The sequence below is a fragment of the Macrotis lagotis genome, chromosome 1 (assembly GCF_037893015.1).
Source record: "Macrotis lagotis isolate mMagLag1 chromosome 1, bilby.v1.9.chrom.fasta, whole genome shotgun sequence".
Lineage (NCBI taxonomy): Eukaryota > Metazoa > Chordata > Mammalia > Peramelemorphia > Peramelidae > Macrotis > Macrotis lagotis.
In genome coordinates, this window is record NC_133658.1 from 841625881 (window position 1) to 841642094 (window position 16214).

General features: G+C 36.3%; 1 protein-coding gene and 1 pseudogene across 1 annotated transcript; one reads left to right on the top strand and one right to left on the bottom strand.

The window, feature by feature from the left end:
* Positions 1-6565: 6565 nt before the first annotated feature.
* Positions 6566-10674, bottom strand: LOC141507832 (olfactory receptor 51B5-like; annotated as a pseudogene).
* Positions 10675-15035: 4361 nt separating this feature from the next.
* On the top strand, positions 15036-15977 carry LOC141490040 (olfactory receptor 51B6-like). Its single transcript, XM_074190317.1, has one exon. It carries the CDS (start codon positions 15036-15038, stop codon positions 15975-15977), a length of 942 nt encoding a protein of 313 aa, XP_074046418.1.
* The last annotated feature ends 237 nt before the right edge of the window (positions 15978-16214 follow it).

A 16214-nucleotide genomic window follows, 5' to 3' on the forward strand; every position in this document is an offset into this window, starting at 1 on the left:
CTGCTTATGCCACTTACTATCTATATGATTCTGGCCAAGTTATTTGATCTCTCTGTGTCTCATTTTTATCAACTAAAAATGGTGGGGAAATTGAGAAGAGAAGGGAAATAGAGGTTTCTTATTATAATTGTATGGCACTTTGAAATGTGAAATACTACAAGCTAAGATGACCTACTTGGAAACCGTATTAGAATAAGAATTTGAGATGGTGAACAATAATTGAACTCAATTTTTTTAAATGTTAAAATTGTTTTTTCAAATAATTGTGGAAAATAATAAAATATTATTCCAAAAATGTGGAAAGACTTCTCAAAGAAGGATAATAGCCAGGATCCTTTATGAAAAATGCTTTATTAATTTATCTTTCCACCTACATGCAAAGATAATGTTCAACAATCATTTTTGTTTCATATTTTTCCTCCCTCCCTTTCCTACCCTTCCCCTGATAGAAAGCAATCTAATATAGACTATGTTAATCTTATATCTATATTAATCATGGAAAAGACTAATCAAATCTAAATAGAGAAACAACATTCGAGGGGGGAAAAGCAATACATAAGACAACTTTTTAAAAAAGTAAGATAGTAAACTTTGGTATGCATTTAAATTCCTTAGTCCCTTCTCTGGATATGGATGGTATTTTAGAATTGTCTGATTATTGTACTGCTAAAATGAGCAAGTCATCATAGTTGATCATCACACAGTGTTTCTGTTGGTGTGGACAATGTTCTTCTGCTTCTGATCACTTCACTGAGCATCAATTCCTGTAAGTCTTTCCAGGCTTTTCTAAAGTCTCAGCTTTCATGATTTCTTATACATCAATAGTGCTCCATTAAATTCATATATTACAACTTGCACAATCATTTTCCAATTGATGGGCATTCCCTCAATTTCCAATTTTGCTACCACGAAAAGAGTTGCTATAAATATTTTTGTACGTGTAGGTTTTTTAGCCCCTTCTTATGATCTCATTTGGGATACAGACCTGGTAGTCATATTGCTGGATCAAAGGGTAAGCACAGTTTTATTGTTATTTGGGTGTTATTCCAAAGTGCTATCCAGAATGGTGGGATCAGTTCAAACTCCACCAGCAACACATTAGTGTCCCAGTTTTACCACACCTCCTCTAACATTGATGATTTTCCCTTTTAGTCATATTGACCAATCTGATAGGTGTGAGATGTTCCTCAGAGTAGATTTTATTTGAATTTCTCTAATAAATAATGAATTAGAACAATTTTTCATATGACTAAATATAACTGTAATTTCTTCATCTGAGAGTTGCCTTTTCATTTTCTTTGATCATGGAGAATGACTTGTATTCTTATAAACTTGACTCAGTTCTCCATATATTTTAGAAATGAGTCCTTTATCAGAAATACTAGCTATAAAAATTGTTTCCCAATTTACTATATTTCTTTCAATCTTGATACATTGTATAAAAATTTCCAATTTAATATAATCAAAATGATTTATTATGCATTTTCATATGTTCTCTATCTCTTATTTGATCATAAACTGCTTCACTTTTCATAAATCTGACAAAGTATTCTTTATTCTCCTAATTGACTTATAGTATTGCCTTTTATGTCTAAATCCTGTGCCCATTTCAACCATATCTTGATATGGGATGTGTGATATTGGTTTATGCCTAGTTTCTGCATGATATCTTTTAGTTTTTCCAGTGGTTTTTATTGAAGAGTGAGATCTTATCCCAGAAACTGGAGGCTCATTTTTGACCTTCTGTTCCTTCATATTAATTTAGATACTATTTTTTCTAGCTCCACAAAGTAAATTTTTGGTAGTTTGATTGATATGATATTGGATAAGTACATAAATTTAGATAGAATTATCATTTTATTATATTAGTTCCATCTACCCATGAACAATTGATATTCACCTGATTGTTTATATCTGATTTTATTTGTTTGAAAACTGTTTTATAGTTTTTTCATATAGTTTCTGAGTTTGCCTTGGAAGGTAGACTCCCAAGTATTTTATGTTGCTTAGAGTTACTTTAAATGGAATTTATCTTTCTAAATCTCTTGCTGCTATGTCTTGTTTAGAAATATAGATAGTATTGATTTTTGTGGATTTATTTTATATCCTGAAACTTTGCTAAAGTTGCTAATTGTTTCAGATAGCTTTTTAGATGATCTTCTAGAATTCTTTAAGTATACCATAATATCATCTTCAAAGAATGAGAGTTTTATTTCTTCATTACCTATACTAATTTCTTCAATTTCTTTTTCTTATCTTATTGCTAAAGCTAACATTTTCAATACAATATTGAATAATAATGCTGATAACAGGTGTCCTTGTTGTACTTCTGATCTTATTGGGAATGCTTCTAGCTTATCCCCATTATAAATAATGTTTGTTGAAGATTTTTAGATAGATGCTGCTTATTTTTTAAGGAGCACTATGTTTATTCCTAAATTCTCCAGTGTTTTTAATAGGAATGGGTACTGTATTTTGTCCAAAGCTTTTTTGTCATCTATGTAAATATTCATATGATTTCTGTCTGTTAGGTTCATCATTGAAATGGTCAATTTTACTGATAGCTTTCCTAATATTGAACCAACCAAGAAATCTTTCTGGACTGGAGACCAATTCATATTCTCCTCTACAGCTTCACAATCTATTCTGAGATGATATTTTACACATCTTTATCTCCAAGGTACCTTTCATTTGACTGTTTTTCTCTGATCTTCCTTACTTATTTGGAGATCTGTTACTGGACACTATCCCAATGTCTTGTGTTAGAGAAGAAGGCCCTCTCTCAGACCTTTGATGTGGAGAACACTAAAGGCTTGCTTATTAGCCTGGGACTGTGGGCATTAGGAACTCCTTGCTCATAGGAAAGATCAGTGAGGATCAATATCTGATATCTGATATCTGAACTATGTTGAGGACATCAGCTGCCTTCTCCCTGTGTCATTGGTAATGGTGGGGCTTGCTCTTTGGGCTGTCTTCCCCTGGAACACCAGTAGCTTGCTCACTGGATTAGGTCCTCTGCGTTAGGAATGCCAGGGGCTTGCTGTCTGGGTCGGGCTGTCCAGTCCATCTGTACCGGAGGCCCTGGTCACCCACACTGGAGCTCTCTTAGTCTGCTCATTGTGCAGCTGATTCACCAAATCCAAGTTCAAAGAGTTCTGTCAGAGATCTGTCCCACAGCCTAGAATCCCAGGTTAATCCCCACCTTGCCCATCTCTCAGTTCATTGGCTTTCTGTTCTCTATCCTGCATACACTTATATTTCCCGCCCCACCCCCGCCATGACAGACATGGTTGGAAGATGTTTCACTTTGTTCTTTGTGGGTTCTGTTGCTCCAAAATCTGTTTAGAGGCTTGATAAATGTTGTTTCTGAGGGAAACCCAGGAGAACTTAAGAAAGATCCTGGCTTCTTATCACTATCTTGCCCTGACACGATCCTTTTTTGGTGTATACTGAATGGGAGATGAAGGGAGATAGTAGTTTCAGATTCTCAGCACCATTTCCCTAGATCAATGTAATACCTTCACAGAATATGAATTGAAAAGGCTACTGGAAATCAACTAGTCTAAATTGTACAAGACCAATGCAATTGAATGTCATCATCTATATTTGGTGAATCCTAGTAAGAGTCCATTCCCAATTTTCCAGTTCAAATTATTAGGAAGTTTTTTCATATTGGGGTCTAATTTTGTCACAGTGACTTCCATAGATGATGCTAATTCTTCCTACTGAGGAGAAATGGGAAAAAAAATCTATTCTCTTTTCCTTATAACTAATCTTCAGACATTTAAAAAAAGTTTGTAAAATGGATCCTGTTTTCTATCCTGTCAAGGCTAAACATTCCCAGTTCCTTGACATTTGGCTCAAATATGATGCTGTTCCGATTTCCATCTGAATACCTCCAGCTCTTTGTTCTTCAATATTTCCAACTTAGGTTCTTCATAAAAATGTGATGCCAATAAATGAACATAATGTTCTAGATGTGGTTTGATTAGGGAAGAATAAAATGGGTCTATCTTCTCCTTAGTCCTGGAAATTATGCCTCTGTGTTCATTCCAAACATTAGGATTATTTTTCCCCTTTGGCTGGCACAATATATTGTGATTACTTCAGCAAAACTCTCAGATCTTTTACCACTGTTTAGTCCCCCTTCCCTGTCTTGTATCTTGGTATCGTTTTCACATCTCACATACATATTCAAACAAGCACACTAATAACTACAACAACAGCAACAAACAACTTTCTAACTCTTAAAATGGCCAAAAAGTGTAAAAGTGGAAGAGGCACTGGCACTGGTGCCTCTTCATTGAAGATCTTTAAGGAAAGGGATCATTACACCTTACCAAGTACGTTGTAGAGGATTTTTTCCCAGGCATGAATTGGAACAACAACAGCAATATCTATCTATCATTTAGTACGGCTCAGTTACTGGGCTAAGCACATTAGCGTTGTCTCATCTGATACTCACTATAAACCTGAGAGTTAGGTCATTGCTATTATCCTCTTTAGATCGAGAATTCCTAGTCAAGGGTCCATACCCCCTTTCCCAGCAAACTCTGAATCTGAGAAGCTTTATGAATCTCTAAATAAAATTTGGCATTTCTTCATATTATAAAGTAAAAAAATTGAAAATTAAAAACAAATTAAAAATTTTTAAAGTTATAATTCAGACTGTTACATGGGTCCAGGATGCAAAAAAGGTTAAGAAACTTTGGAATAAATGGCGACAAGAATCTCCTTCAAATCTAAATTTCTATGATTTTGTTCCTCTTTGTAGAGACCAATTATTCCATTCTTCAAGTTCATTTAATTGTTTTCCAACTTGTCACAATAATAGCACGAGAGAAGTTGCCAAATGCTTTTACTATATGAATGTCAAGACAGGATGGATAGAGTTCCAGACTTGGATTCAAAGGTCTTGAGGTTAAACAACAATCTACATTGGCTACTATACATATATGACCATTGGAAAATCACTTAATTTCGTTGCTCCCATATATAAAAATAAAGATAATAATCCTTGTAATATTTTTTTAGATTTTATGTGAGGAAAGTCTTTATAAATATTGGCATAAGAAGTAAATGTGAATTATAAGCTATTAAAATAATATATAACAGTTATAGAACACCTCTATATAGTATTCACAGGAAAAAAAAGGAAAGGATCATGTGATTTTATTCAGCCAATGACCATTTATTTAATGCCAACTATTTGCTCAGGTACTCTGCTGAGAAGAATTCTCATAGGTCTTTGTGCCTTCCTTATAAACTCATGTTTCGATGTCATAGATTATAGATTTATGTATTTTTGTGTGTGTGAGTATGTATGTATGTATTTCTTCTCCCCTACACTAAGACAATGTTTCTCTTAAGGTCAGATACCAAGTGTTTATAACTTAGCAGGGAACTGAGAATAATATACAAAATAGGAATTTAACAATGTTTCTTATTGAAATGAGAAAATGGACTTAGAACTTCTTAATTTTAGGGACCTAAAAAGAATATTTAATGTTGTTACTGTTAACTTTAATGGTCAACTTAAAGGATTTTCTAATGAGAAGCTTCTGAAAGGATATTTGGAATCCATACCCACTCCCTACAAACACCTCAAATACACATGCATTTTTCAGTAATTTTCCAGAAGTTTCACAGACTCCCAATTTAGAAATGGTAGAAGGAAATGTAAAACTCTCTACCAGACATTTTGGGGAAATTGGACAGAAATGAGTGATAATGCCATTGCTCTTAGGGTTCTGCTTTACAATGAGGTGTTGTCTGGCCTTTCCTCTTGGGAGCCCCTAGGAAGTGAAAAAGACACAAGACCAAATCTTGGGGCAAATTTATTCTCACCTTTTCTAAGTACTACATAGGTTTGAATGATTGTGTTGTAGTTCTCTTCTTTGAACTTAATACTTGGTTAATAAGGGAGATGGGAGAGAATGAGGATGGGCAAAGAGTTACAGAATAGTGGTCATGATTCAGGGTCCAATCCATGCCAATAGGTTCCCTACCTTAAGGCTTATTAGACTGTGGGAGTATGGAATCAATGTCTTGGGTTGGTATATGGGTGACTAAGAAATTAGAGAGAATGCAAAAAAGATTTGTTCCAACCAGTGAATGAGATAATCTGATCATCTCCTGAACTATTCATGAATTCCCTTCAATGTGATCATGTATATGCATATGCACCTCTCATATAGATACAATGGAATGTTGATTTGTAACTGTTTAAATATTTAGGAGATGGATGGATGGATGTAGAAAGCATAATTTGGGAGAAAGGGAGGGTCTTATTGACTAATTGTCGCTCATTTCCCGAGATGTACAACATATTTACACTTGTATGTACTTATACTTCTGTTTCCTATCTTCTCCCAGATATCAAATGATTAAAGACATTATGGATCTAAGTCCAAAAGGGGCATATATTATTTCATGTATTCAGAATGTGGGAATGCACTTTGCAATCCCTAAATAAAGTTCAAGATGATGCCTAGAGTCTTTTAAGTGACTATGTCATCTAAGGTGAATAAATATCTGGTTCAGACCCACTGCAGATCTATAATACTCAGGTCTCAGAAATCCAAACCCAAAGAGTTGTACAATGGAACAAAAAGTAAGACTTGAATCTGGGCAGACAGAACTTCCAGAGGATGCCATTTCTGATCTGTTTGGTCTTAACACTGTAGGTGATTGGATTCGTAAATAGGGGAAAGATGAAGCAGATAAAGCTCACAATGATGTGGACCACACTTGGGACATGTTTACTGAATCAGTGAATGAGACGCAAGCCAATCACTGTGACACAGAAAACCAAGACACAACAGATGTGGGAGATACAGGTGTTTAGGGTCTTGGTCCTCTCCTCTCCAAAAGTAGTGCTCATAACTGTTTTCAGAATTACTATATAGGGGGAAAATAATGATTAGAGAGTCCAAAAAAAAAAGATAAATGAAGCCAGAACCATAGGATAGGTGTGATTGAAAGTGATATTTTCTGGGGCGGCTAGGTGGCACCAACCCTGGAGTCAGGAGTACCTGAGTTCAAATCCAGCCTGAGACACTTAATAATTACCTAGCTGTGTGACTTTGAGCAAGTCACTTAAACCCATTGCCTTGAAAAAAAACTAAAAAAAGAAAAAAGAAAGTGATATTTGCACATCTAATTTAATGACATCTTGGTGGAGGCAGAAGGTATGAGAGAGGACATGGGAATGACAAAAAGGAAACCAATATAGTGGGACAATTGAGGGCACAACTAAGACGAAGCTCAGCAACGTCCCAACCCCAATTTTTACTACTTTCTTTTTGGTGAGGATAGACCTGTATCTTAGAGGGTTACAGATGGCAACGAAACAATCATAGCACATGGCAAACAAGACTCCTGACTCTACTATAGAGAGTGAGTAGATGAAGTAGGCTTGAGAGAAGCACACTTCAAATTGAAACTCCCTGTGATACAGTCATAAGATCCCCAGCACTGTTGGCATTGTGGTTAGGGTCACAAATAGGCCAGTGACTGCCAGCATGGCCAGGAAATAGTACATGGGCTCATGGAGGCCATGGTCATCTGAGAAATAGGAGGGTGTCATTGCCAAGAACCACAGAGAAGTAAACAACAAAGAAGGGGATGGAAGCCCAATGATGAACTGCCTCCAGACCTAGGAATCTAGTCAAAAGGAAGGGTGATAAACTGGTATTAGACCACACAATGGTGTAGAGGATTACTGAGAGTTATTTAATAAACAAGAGCCATTAGATCCTATCTAGGAAAGCACAGGGTGTCAGTCCTTTCCAGAGTAAGATTGTTCAATTTCTAGGAAAAAGGGTCCTAAGATTTCAGGATATAGCTTGAGCTTGGGTGAAGTATTAGAGGTAAGGTTCCCATGACTCACCCTGGACTTTGGCTCCTGAACTTTGTCACTTGCTTTTTTTTTTAAGATTTTTTTTTCAAGGCAATGGAGTTAAGTGGCTTGCCCAAGGCCACACAGCTAAGTAATAATTAAGTGTCTGAGGTTAGATTTGAACCCCAGGTATTCCTGACTCCAAGGCCGGTGCTCTATCCACTGCACCACCTAGCTGCCCCTTCACTTGATTTTCTAATCAATTGTAGTCCATGGCTCCCAATACATGTATTCAGTTATATTTTTTTCTCAGGAACATAGGTTTCTACTTTTCTTTTTTTCACTTCCTCCCTGTAGGTTATCATATTAAGCAGCATTCTGTCAGACCTGCATAGATGAAGGAAACAAATAAATTACTACAAACTATTTAGACAGATTATTTATCTTTCAAGTTAAGATTATGAAAGGATCAATGGCTTAAAACATGTAGCACAATTAGTCCAAACTTCTTATTCTGCAGATAAGGTAATTGAGACACGGTGAAGTTAAATGACTTACTCAGAATCACACAGATTGGAAGTGATCAAGTCAGGATGACAGCTCCTTCATGTTAAATGAAATAAAATGGGGGACAATTCATTTCTGGCTTTCTCAGAAAAATTTACACATTTACACATTTAACCTTTTTGTGTGTCTGATTAAACCTATGGACAACTTCTCTTTTATGCATAAATGCATAAAATATATAGGACTATAAAGGAAATCATTTTATTGAAATAAATGTATCAAAATATTTTTTAAAGTTCACAGGTACCAAGTTAAGGACTTTTGGGTTAGATAAATTTCTATAACTCCTTTTTAATATCCCAAGTCTTGTCATCTCTCATTCTTTTAGTCTATTATCTCCTTGTCTCCTCTGATTCTTAACTTGAGATTCTGTCCATCTCATAGTTCTTTCATTGACTTCCTTCCATATCAAAAACTTTACTTCTGATCCCTTATTCTGGGTAGGAAGTATCACATCTTGAATTAAAATATATGTCTCTGATAAAGAGGAAGAAATGACATCCTCTTTCAGCCTGGCACTTACTGACTGTCCAAATTGTATTCACATGCAGGAGCATCTGTGAATCTTTACCAAGGTCTTACTAAAATGTAGCATAGCAAGCCTTAATAAGACACCTATAGATTTCAAATGGAATAAGCCACCTATTCAGGGGAACTCACAGAATAATGAAATCAAAGATTTAGAAGGTAAAAGGACAATCACTTATGAAAAAGAAAAACGATCCTCTCTGCAACATAACCATGCAGACTCGACTTAAAGGTATCTAAACTTGAGTTTAAGACCACTATTTCTCAAGGAAGCACATTCTACTTTGAGATAATTTTGCTTAATAAGCTGTTTTTCTTTCCTTTACATCAAATATAAATATGTATCTTAATAGTGGCAATGCATTGTAGAAATAATTCTACCTTTTGTAGTCAAATAGAACAATCAACTGGCTGTTCTCCATTACAACCATTCAGTGGTTTCTAGATGTACATATTTGTTACAAATTTATCCCCCCCCACCCAGTAAGGTGTGAGAGGGAGATAAAATGAATAGATTTCTCTTTGTTTTTGTTTCTCTTTAAATCAAGAGGTAGGAGAATGTTATGATGTGAATAATACAAACTTTTAGTCAAAGTCAATGTATTATTAGTTTTACTTAACTGCATTACATGTTACAAAGTAGGAGTAATCTTTATATTTTTATAATATAAAAATATCAGCAAAAGAAAAATAGTGTCAGGACTTTCTAAAGTTTGGCATCCTGTGGTAAAACTCTATTTGCCCTACCCTAATTTTGCCTCTGATTAGGAATTTTGGCCCCTAGCTCCTAAATTTATTTTGTTACCTGGCCTAGTTAAGGTAAAAACTCAGTAACCAGTGAAGAGAGAAGGGATGGGAAGGCATTTATCAGTGATGCAGGTTTAATTTGGTTGGATAAAAGTTTTACTACGCTCTTCCTGGGCCCATCCTATCTCATTCTTGGATCTCAGTATTTAGAAGCTATCTCAGGCCTTGCCACCACTTCGTGGTTTTTCATGATTCCCTCCTCTCCTCCCAATCTGAAGGTTGAGAATCTAAATCGTAAGTTTCAGATTTGAGAAACTGTTTACCAGCACAGGGACTAAGGGATCCTTAGGGTATCAGTGAGGGAATAGAAGAAACCCAAGCAGAAACTCCCCAGGAAGCTGACAAAAGGGGAGGAGCATACAGGTGAGAAGTCATATTGGAGAAATGTGCCAAATCACAAAGTCTTCTGAAAAGACTCAAGTGACAATGGCAGGAATGAACCCTTGGATAAGATCAGAGATTTTCTCCCAGCACTGTGACTCTAGCTCTGGTGAGTAAAAGGGACTAGGAGATAGCTATGGGATATAATGTCCATTTCTACATCTGTCCAATTCTCTTTTCCATACTGAACTTCCTCTCATCTCCTTTGCTATAAACCCCAGGGACCTTTCAAAGCATTTCTCAGGTCTCCAACTGGGGCTGAGAATCCTGACTGCTTTCTACAGGTTGCTATTTTGATAATCTAAGAAGAGGTGATGATAATACAAGGTTTTCTCTGATTTTCCCTTCTCTCTCCTTCTTCTGTGGTCCTCAAGGACCAAGGACTGATGCCTGAGCATCAGAATAGGATCAGGGAAACAAAAAGACTGAATTTCTCTTAAGGGATCACCTATTCCTACTCCTTGGAGAACTCTAGAACTGAACACTCTGGGGTTCTTGTGGGCCTGCTGATATCCAGAAAGGCAGAAACACTGCTTGGGTTGGTGAGTCATTGCCACATTCTATCACTATCATAGTAGCTAAATGAAATGATCATTTAGGCCAGCCTCTTTAATGAAAAAATAATGATGAAATGGAGGCCTAAAAAATTTTTTAAAAATTAAAAATTAAAAAAATCAAAAAATTTTGATTTGTTCAAGATGACACAGGTTTACATATATGAAGTTAAAATTGGAACCCAGATCTCTTAACTGCAATTAGGTTTGTGAATGAAACTTTACATTGTTGGGTATAACAGAACACTAGCCAAAGAGATCTAGGTGATAGATTGTGAGAAAACATAGAAAAAAAACAGAAAAAATTAGCAACAACATAACAATAGCTAGCATTTAAATTATACCTATCATGTGCCAAGATAAACTTACTGCTATATGAATATTATCTAATGAGATCTTCACAAAATTCCTGTGAGATAAGAAACATTATTATCCCCATTTTACTGCTGAAAAAACTGAGGAAAATACAGATTAAATGATTTGCCCAGGATCACATAGCTGGTGTCTTTGAATTTAGGTCTTCCTGATTATGCTCAGCATTCTATCCACTGTGACATCCAGATGGCTTCTAAGGATATTAAAGATCAAAATAGATTCCTGTTGTTTTTCCCTCTGGGCTAGGCTGTGAGATGGAAGTCCTGCATCTTAGGACCCCAAGTGGGATAAGATCAGCAGCAGTTTGGGCTGGTGGTGGGGAAAAGTTTAAGAAGATATTTCTCAGGGAGGAAAAAAAAAACCAGGAAAATGGACTAGATTTTGTAGATAAGCAAAGATATTCAGATCTAGGAGACGTCTAAGTGAAATACAGTTTCTGAGCCAAGTTTCCAATGCTCCTTGGCCCTGTGATACTCCCAGAGTTTGTGCCTCCTACTTAATGAAATAAATAATTGCTATTATTTTTATATGAGGCATCTGAAATTGTATTGGTGCTAATGATTAATGGGAAAAAGTAGAGATGGGATGTAGGGGAAAGGCTGCATTTCCCCTAGGCTGCATTTCCAAAAATGTGCCACAAGGACCTCAATGGTGACATTTGGGGCCAAGGAACTGAGCTGGGTATTTCATACCACTGATAATCTCACATAGGAACCTAGCTTAGTGCTAGATTTGAGTTCTTTCAAACTGGAGAACTTTTTTTTTTTTTTGCCAGAGACTCACACTCAGGAAGTTCCTAAAGCCCACAATGTCACACAGACAGCTACTCCTTCTCCCTCACTATGACCCTGACCCATTAGGAATCTAGAAAATGGTTTCTCACACATCTTTCTCACTTTTCTTATGCTGTTCCCCCCCCCAACTATAATCTCCTTTTTCTTCCCTCTGTCCTCTCCTCCATCTTCTTTCATATTCTTTCCCACCCCACTCCTTCTGTCTCTTCTATATCTGCTGCACCCTTTACTCATTTCTCTCCCCTTTTCTTTCATCAATTCTTGACTCTCTTCATCAATCTCCCTCCATTTCTGTTCAGTTTTATTAAATCATTCAACTATCCAGTCAGTCAGACTTTGTATGTGTCAGTGAAATTCATAAATGTGTCCATACATCAAATTCCTTTCTGTTACTATGACATTGTGTCAGTAGGTCATTCAACAACAATTCTTGTTGTTCTTTGTTTCTGTTCAGTCATTTCTGTCACATCTAACTCTCTGTGACCCCATTTGGGGTTTTCTTGGCAAAGATACTAGAATGGTTTGCCATCTCCTTCTCCAGCTTATTTTACAGAGAAGAAAACTGAGGTAAACAGAGTTAAGTAACTTTTCCAGGGGTCACATATTAAATACGAGATTGAGACTGAATTTAAACTGAGGTCTTCCTGATTCCATATCTAGTACTCTATCCACTGTGTCACCTATCCCTTCAACAATACTTACTGAGTAGCAAGTACAATAATTTTCTCTATCTCTCTTAACACAGCACACATTAAGCCTCCCCTGAGCTCTCCCCATCTTAATAGAAAGCAGTATCTTTGTTTTTTGTGTTCCACCCCTGCCAGGCAGAAATATTGCATTGCAATATGTAGATCTATAGAAAGATCTATAGAAAAATTTTCTAAAAACTTGTGAATTTAGTCCATCAAAGAAATGTCAATAGCCAGTGATCACATAATAAACATTGCCACCTATGATAATATGTTACATACATATATATATATATATATATATATATATATATATATTCATGGAGATATCAATAACATTGTATATTATATTCATGTTTTGTGAATAATCAAACATGTTTCTCTAGTTTGCAAAACTACATTATTTGTGGTGACCAATTTTATGACATACATAAAATATGAATGTGAATATATGCAATGTGTATTTAAGATATGTGATATATATTATATGTATACATATATACATACAAACATGAATCAGCATGGGAGCCAGCCTTAAAATCAGCAAAACCTGGCTTTGAGTCCCCCCCTTTGATATATATTTACTGTGTGATCCTAGGAAAGTCACAGCCTCTCAGTACCCATAGACAACTCTGTTAGCCCAGTAGAAAATAGTTGCCAGTCTCTGTAAATGAACAGTTTCTTTGTTGGAAGCTATACATATCAATAAAATTACAAATCTTAATCTATATGTAATGTATACACACACACACACACACACACACACACACACACACACTCTTAAATATACATATACACAGATATTCATACTTATTATTTTTTATCTAGACCTGTGATTTCAACTGTACATGAAATGTCCTTCTTTGTTCTAGAACTTAGAATTTAAAATCTGAGAGAATTTCCTGGGAGAACTAAATAGCTATTTTATTCGTCCAGAATTACACAGTAAATGCGTAGCAATGTAGGACCTGAAGCCAGTACTTCCCAATTCTAAGACTGATGCACTATCCACTATGTTATGCTAAGATAGGAGGAAAGGGGTAGAAAAGGGAGCTAGAGATAGACAGAAAGACTCAGAAAGAGACAGAGACAGAGAGTGAGGGGAGATCTTCACATCTATAATATATAGACAGACAGAGACAGAGAGAACAGCATAAGAGAAAGAGGGGAGGAGTGTATGTGTATAAACACAAATATATGTATATAATTGCATTGTCTATTGAAGGCTCATGGGTACAAGGATACAGGAGTTGACTTCAACCCTTTTTTATTTTCTTCAAATAGATCCTGATACCTCTTGTTATCAGTAACTTTAATCACTCTTCTCTTTTAGGTTCTCATTATCCATGAACTCTTATCATATAGTTCAAATAAGCATTAACTCAGAAATTTATTCTTCTTTATTAGGATAAGAAAAATAAGCCCTCTTCTCTCTATCTCCTTACTATATAGGTAAATTTTCTTTTAAGAGATACAAAAGATGTAGTTTGCCAGAGGAAGGAGGCTAAAGTTCCAAATAGAGGCATTTTGGGTATAAGATTTCATGATGTCCCAGACAAATACAGATCAGCCAAAAAGTTGTTTTATTCTAGAGCTTTATCTTTCTTAAAATAGGGTTGCAATTATGAGATTTTCTGTTATTCTGTCTTCCTCAGTATTAGTCAGAAGAATTATGGTAGATAGAGCATAATGTAGAAAGATACTATTTGTAGTGACAGTGATAAGCCTGCAAAGATATGTTAGGATATTCAGGCACAAACTGAGCTCTGAAAAGGCCTAAACATTAAGCTAATGTGGTGGGGAAAGTTGGATTGAGACCCAAGGCAAAGCCTAGCTATTATGTGCCAGAAGTGGGACTTGTACCCACATCTGCTTTGCTCCAAGGGTCTGGAATATATCTACTACCTTCTGTATCATGTAAAGAATAATGCAACAGCGTTGCTAGGAGACCCAAAGGAAATAATTTCTGTGAAGGGCTTTACAGATTGTAAAGTGCTATCAACATATAAATTCTTAAATAGGAATCAAAGAGTTAAAGTCACAAGAAGACAGTAAAAATTTCCTAATCTTTAAAGCTTTCAAAAAATGCAATGGAATAGGTTACCTTGGGAAACAGTAAATTCTTTATGACCTATTTATCATATGAGCAAAGGAGAAAAGTGACTGAGATGCTTAGTGTCTGATGACAGATCTCAAAGTGGAAAACAGATGACTACTGGTCAGAGATATTGCTGTGTTCAGGCAAAAGTTGACCTAGATGATTTCTGTCCTCCCATTCAGTTCTAAGATCATTTCATTCTATATAACTATTTTCTATCTCTTAGACTTTCTGGAGAAGAAACAAATCATTCCCTTCTTTACCATCTTTGAATTGGTGCTGGGAAAATGGACGTCATTTAAATAGATAACCAGGTCATTTGCTCTGGGAAACCAGAGCAGAGTTACTTAGGTCAAAGTCCCTGGAAGGAAATTTTTTCTACCTGTAAAGACCCTTCACAAAATGTGGTTCAATAGCAGCAGCACAGATCCCTTCTTTCTGACTGGGTTCCCAGGCATGGAAGGAGCTCACCGTTGGATTTCCATCCCCTTCTTTGCAGTGTATGTTTCTGTTATTTTTGGCAATGGCACTCTCCTCTTCCTCATAAAGAATGACCACAACCTCCATGAACCCATGTACTATTTCCTTGCCATGCTGGCAGCCACAGATCTTGGAGTGACTTTAACCACAATGCCCACTGTTCTGCGGGTCCTATGGCTGGATCAGAGACAGATTGGTCACGGAATCTGCTTTGCCCAGGCCTACTTCATACACACACTTTCTATAGTGGAATCAGGTGTCTTGCTGTCTATGGCCTATGACCGTTTTGTTGCCATTTGCAACCCACTGAGATACACCACTATCCTCACCAATTCCCAAGTGATGAAGATTGGGATTGGGGTGCTGATGAGAGCTGCTTTGTCTATTATGCCTATAATTATAAGACTTCATTGGCTCCCTTATTGCCATTCTCATATACTCTCTCATGCCTTTTGCCTCCATCAAGATGTCATCAAGTTGGCTTGTGCCAACATCACCTTCAATCGACTCTATCCTGTTGTAGTAGTGTTTGCAATGGTACTAATGGACTTTTTTATTATTGTGTTCTCTTATGTTCTGATACTTAAGACAGTCATGGGCATTGCCTCTGGAGAGGAACGGGCCAAGGCCCTCAATACTTGTGTTTCCCATATCTGCTGCATCCTTGTCTTTTATGTCACCGTGGTTGGGCTGACTTTCATCCATCGGTTTGGGAAACATGTACCACATGTGGTCCACATTACAATGAGCTATGTCTACTTCCTTTTCCCCCCATTAATGAATCCAGTTATCTATAGTGTCAAAACTAAGCAAATACAAAGTGGTTTTTTCCGCATGTTCTCTTTTCAAAAAACTGGAGTGTGACACCCCTCTTTAGACAAAAAAAACTATGATATTCTGATATACAGTTTTCAGAGATGAGTTTTTGGGGGGGGACAAATAATTCCAGTAAAATAATAATGGAAACTATGTGTAACTAATGGATTTATATGATGATATAATGTAAGGAAATGTAAAGAAGCGAGTTGATCCTAAAGTTAAAGTTTATGAGTGTTAAGATCAAACTTGATTCATCATCATCAAGAGAAAGGGATATCAATG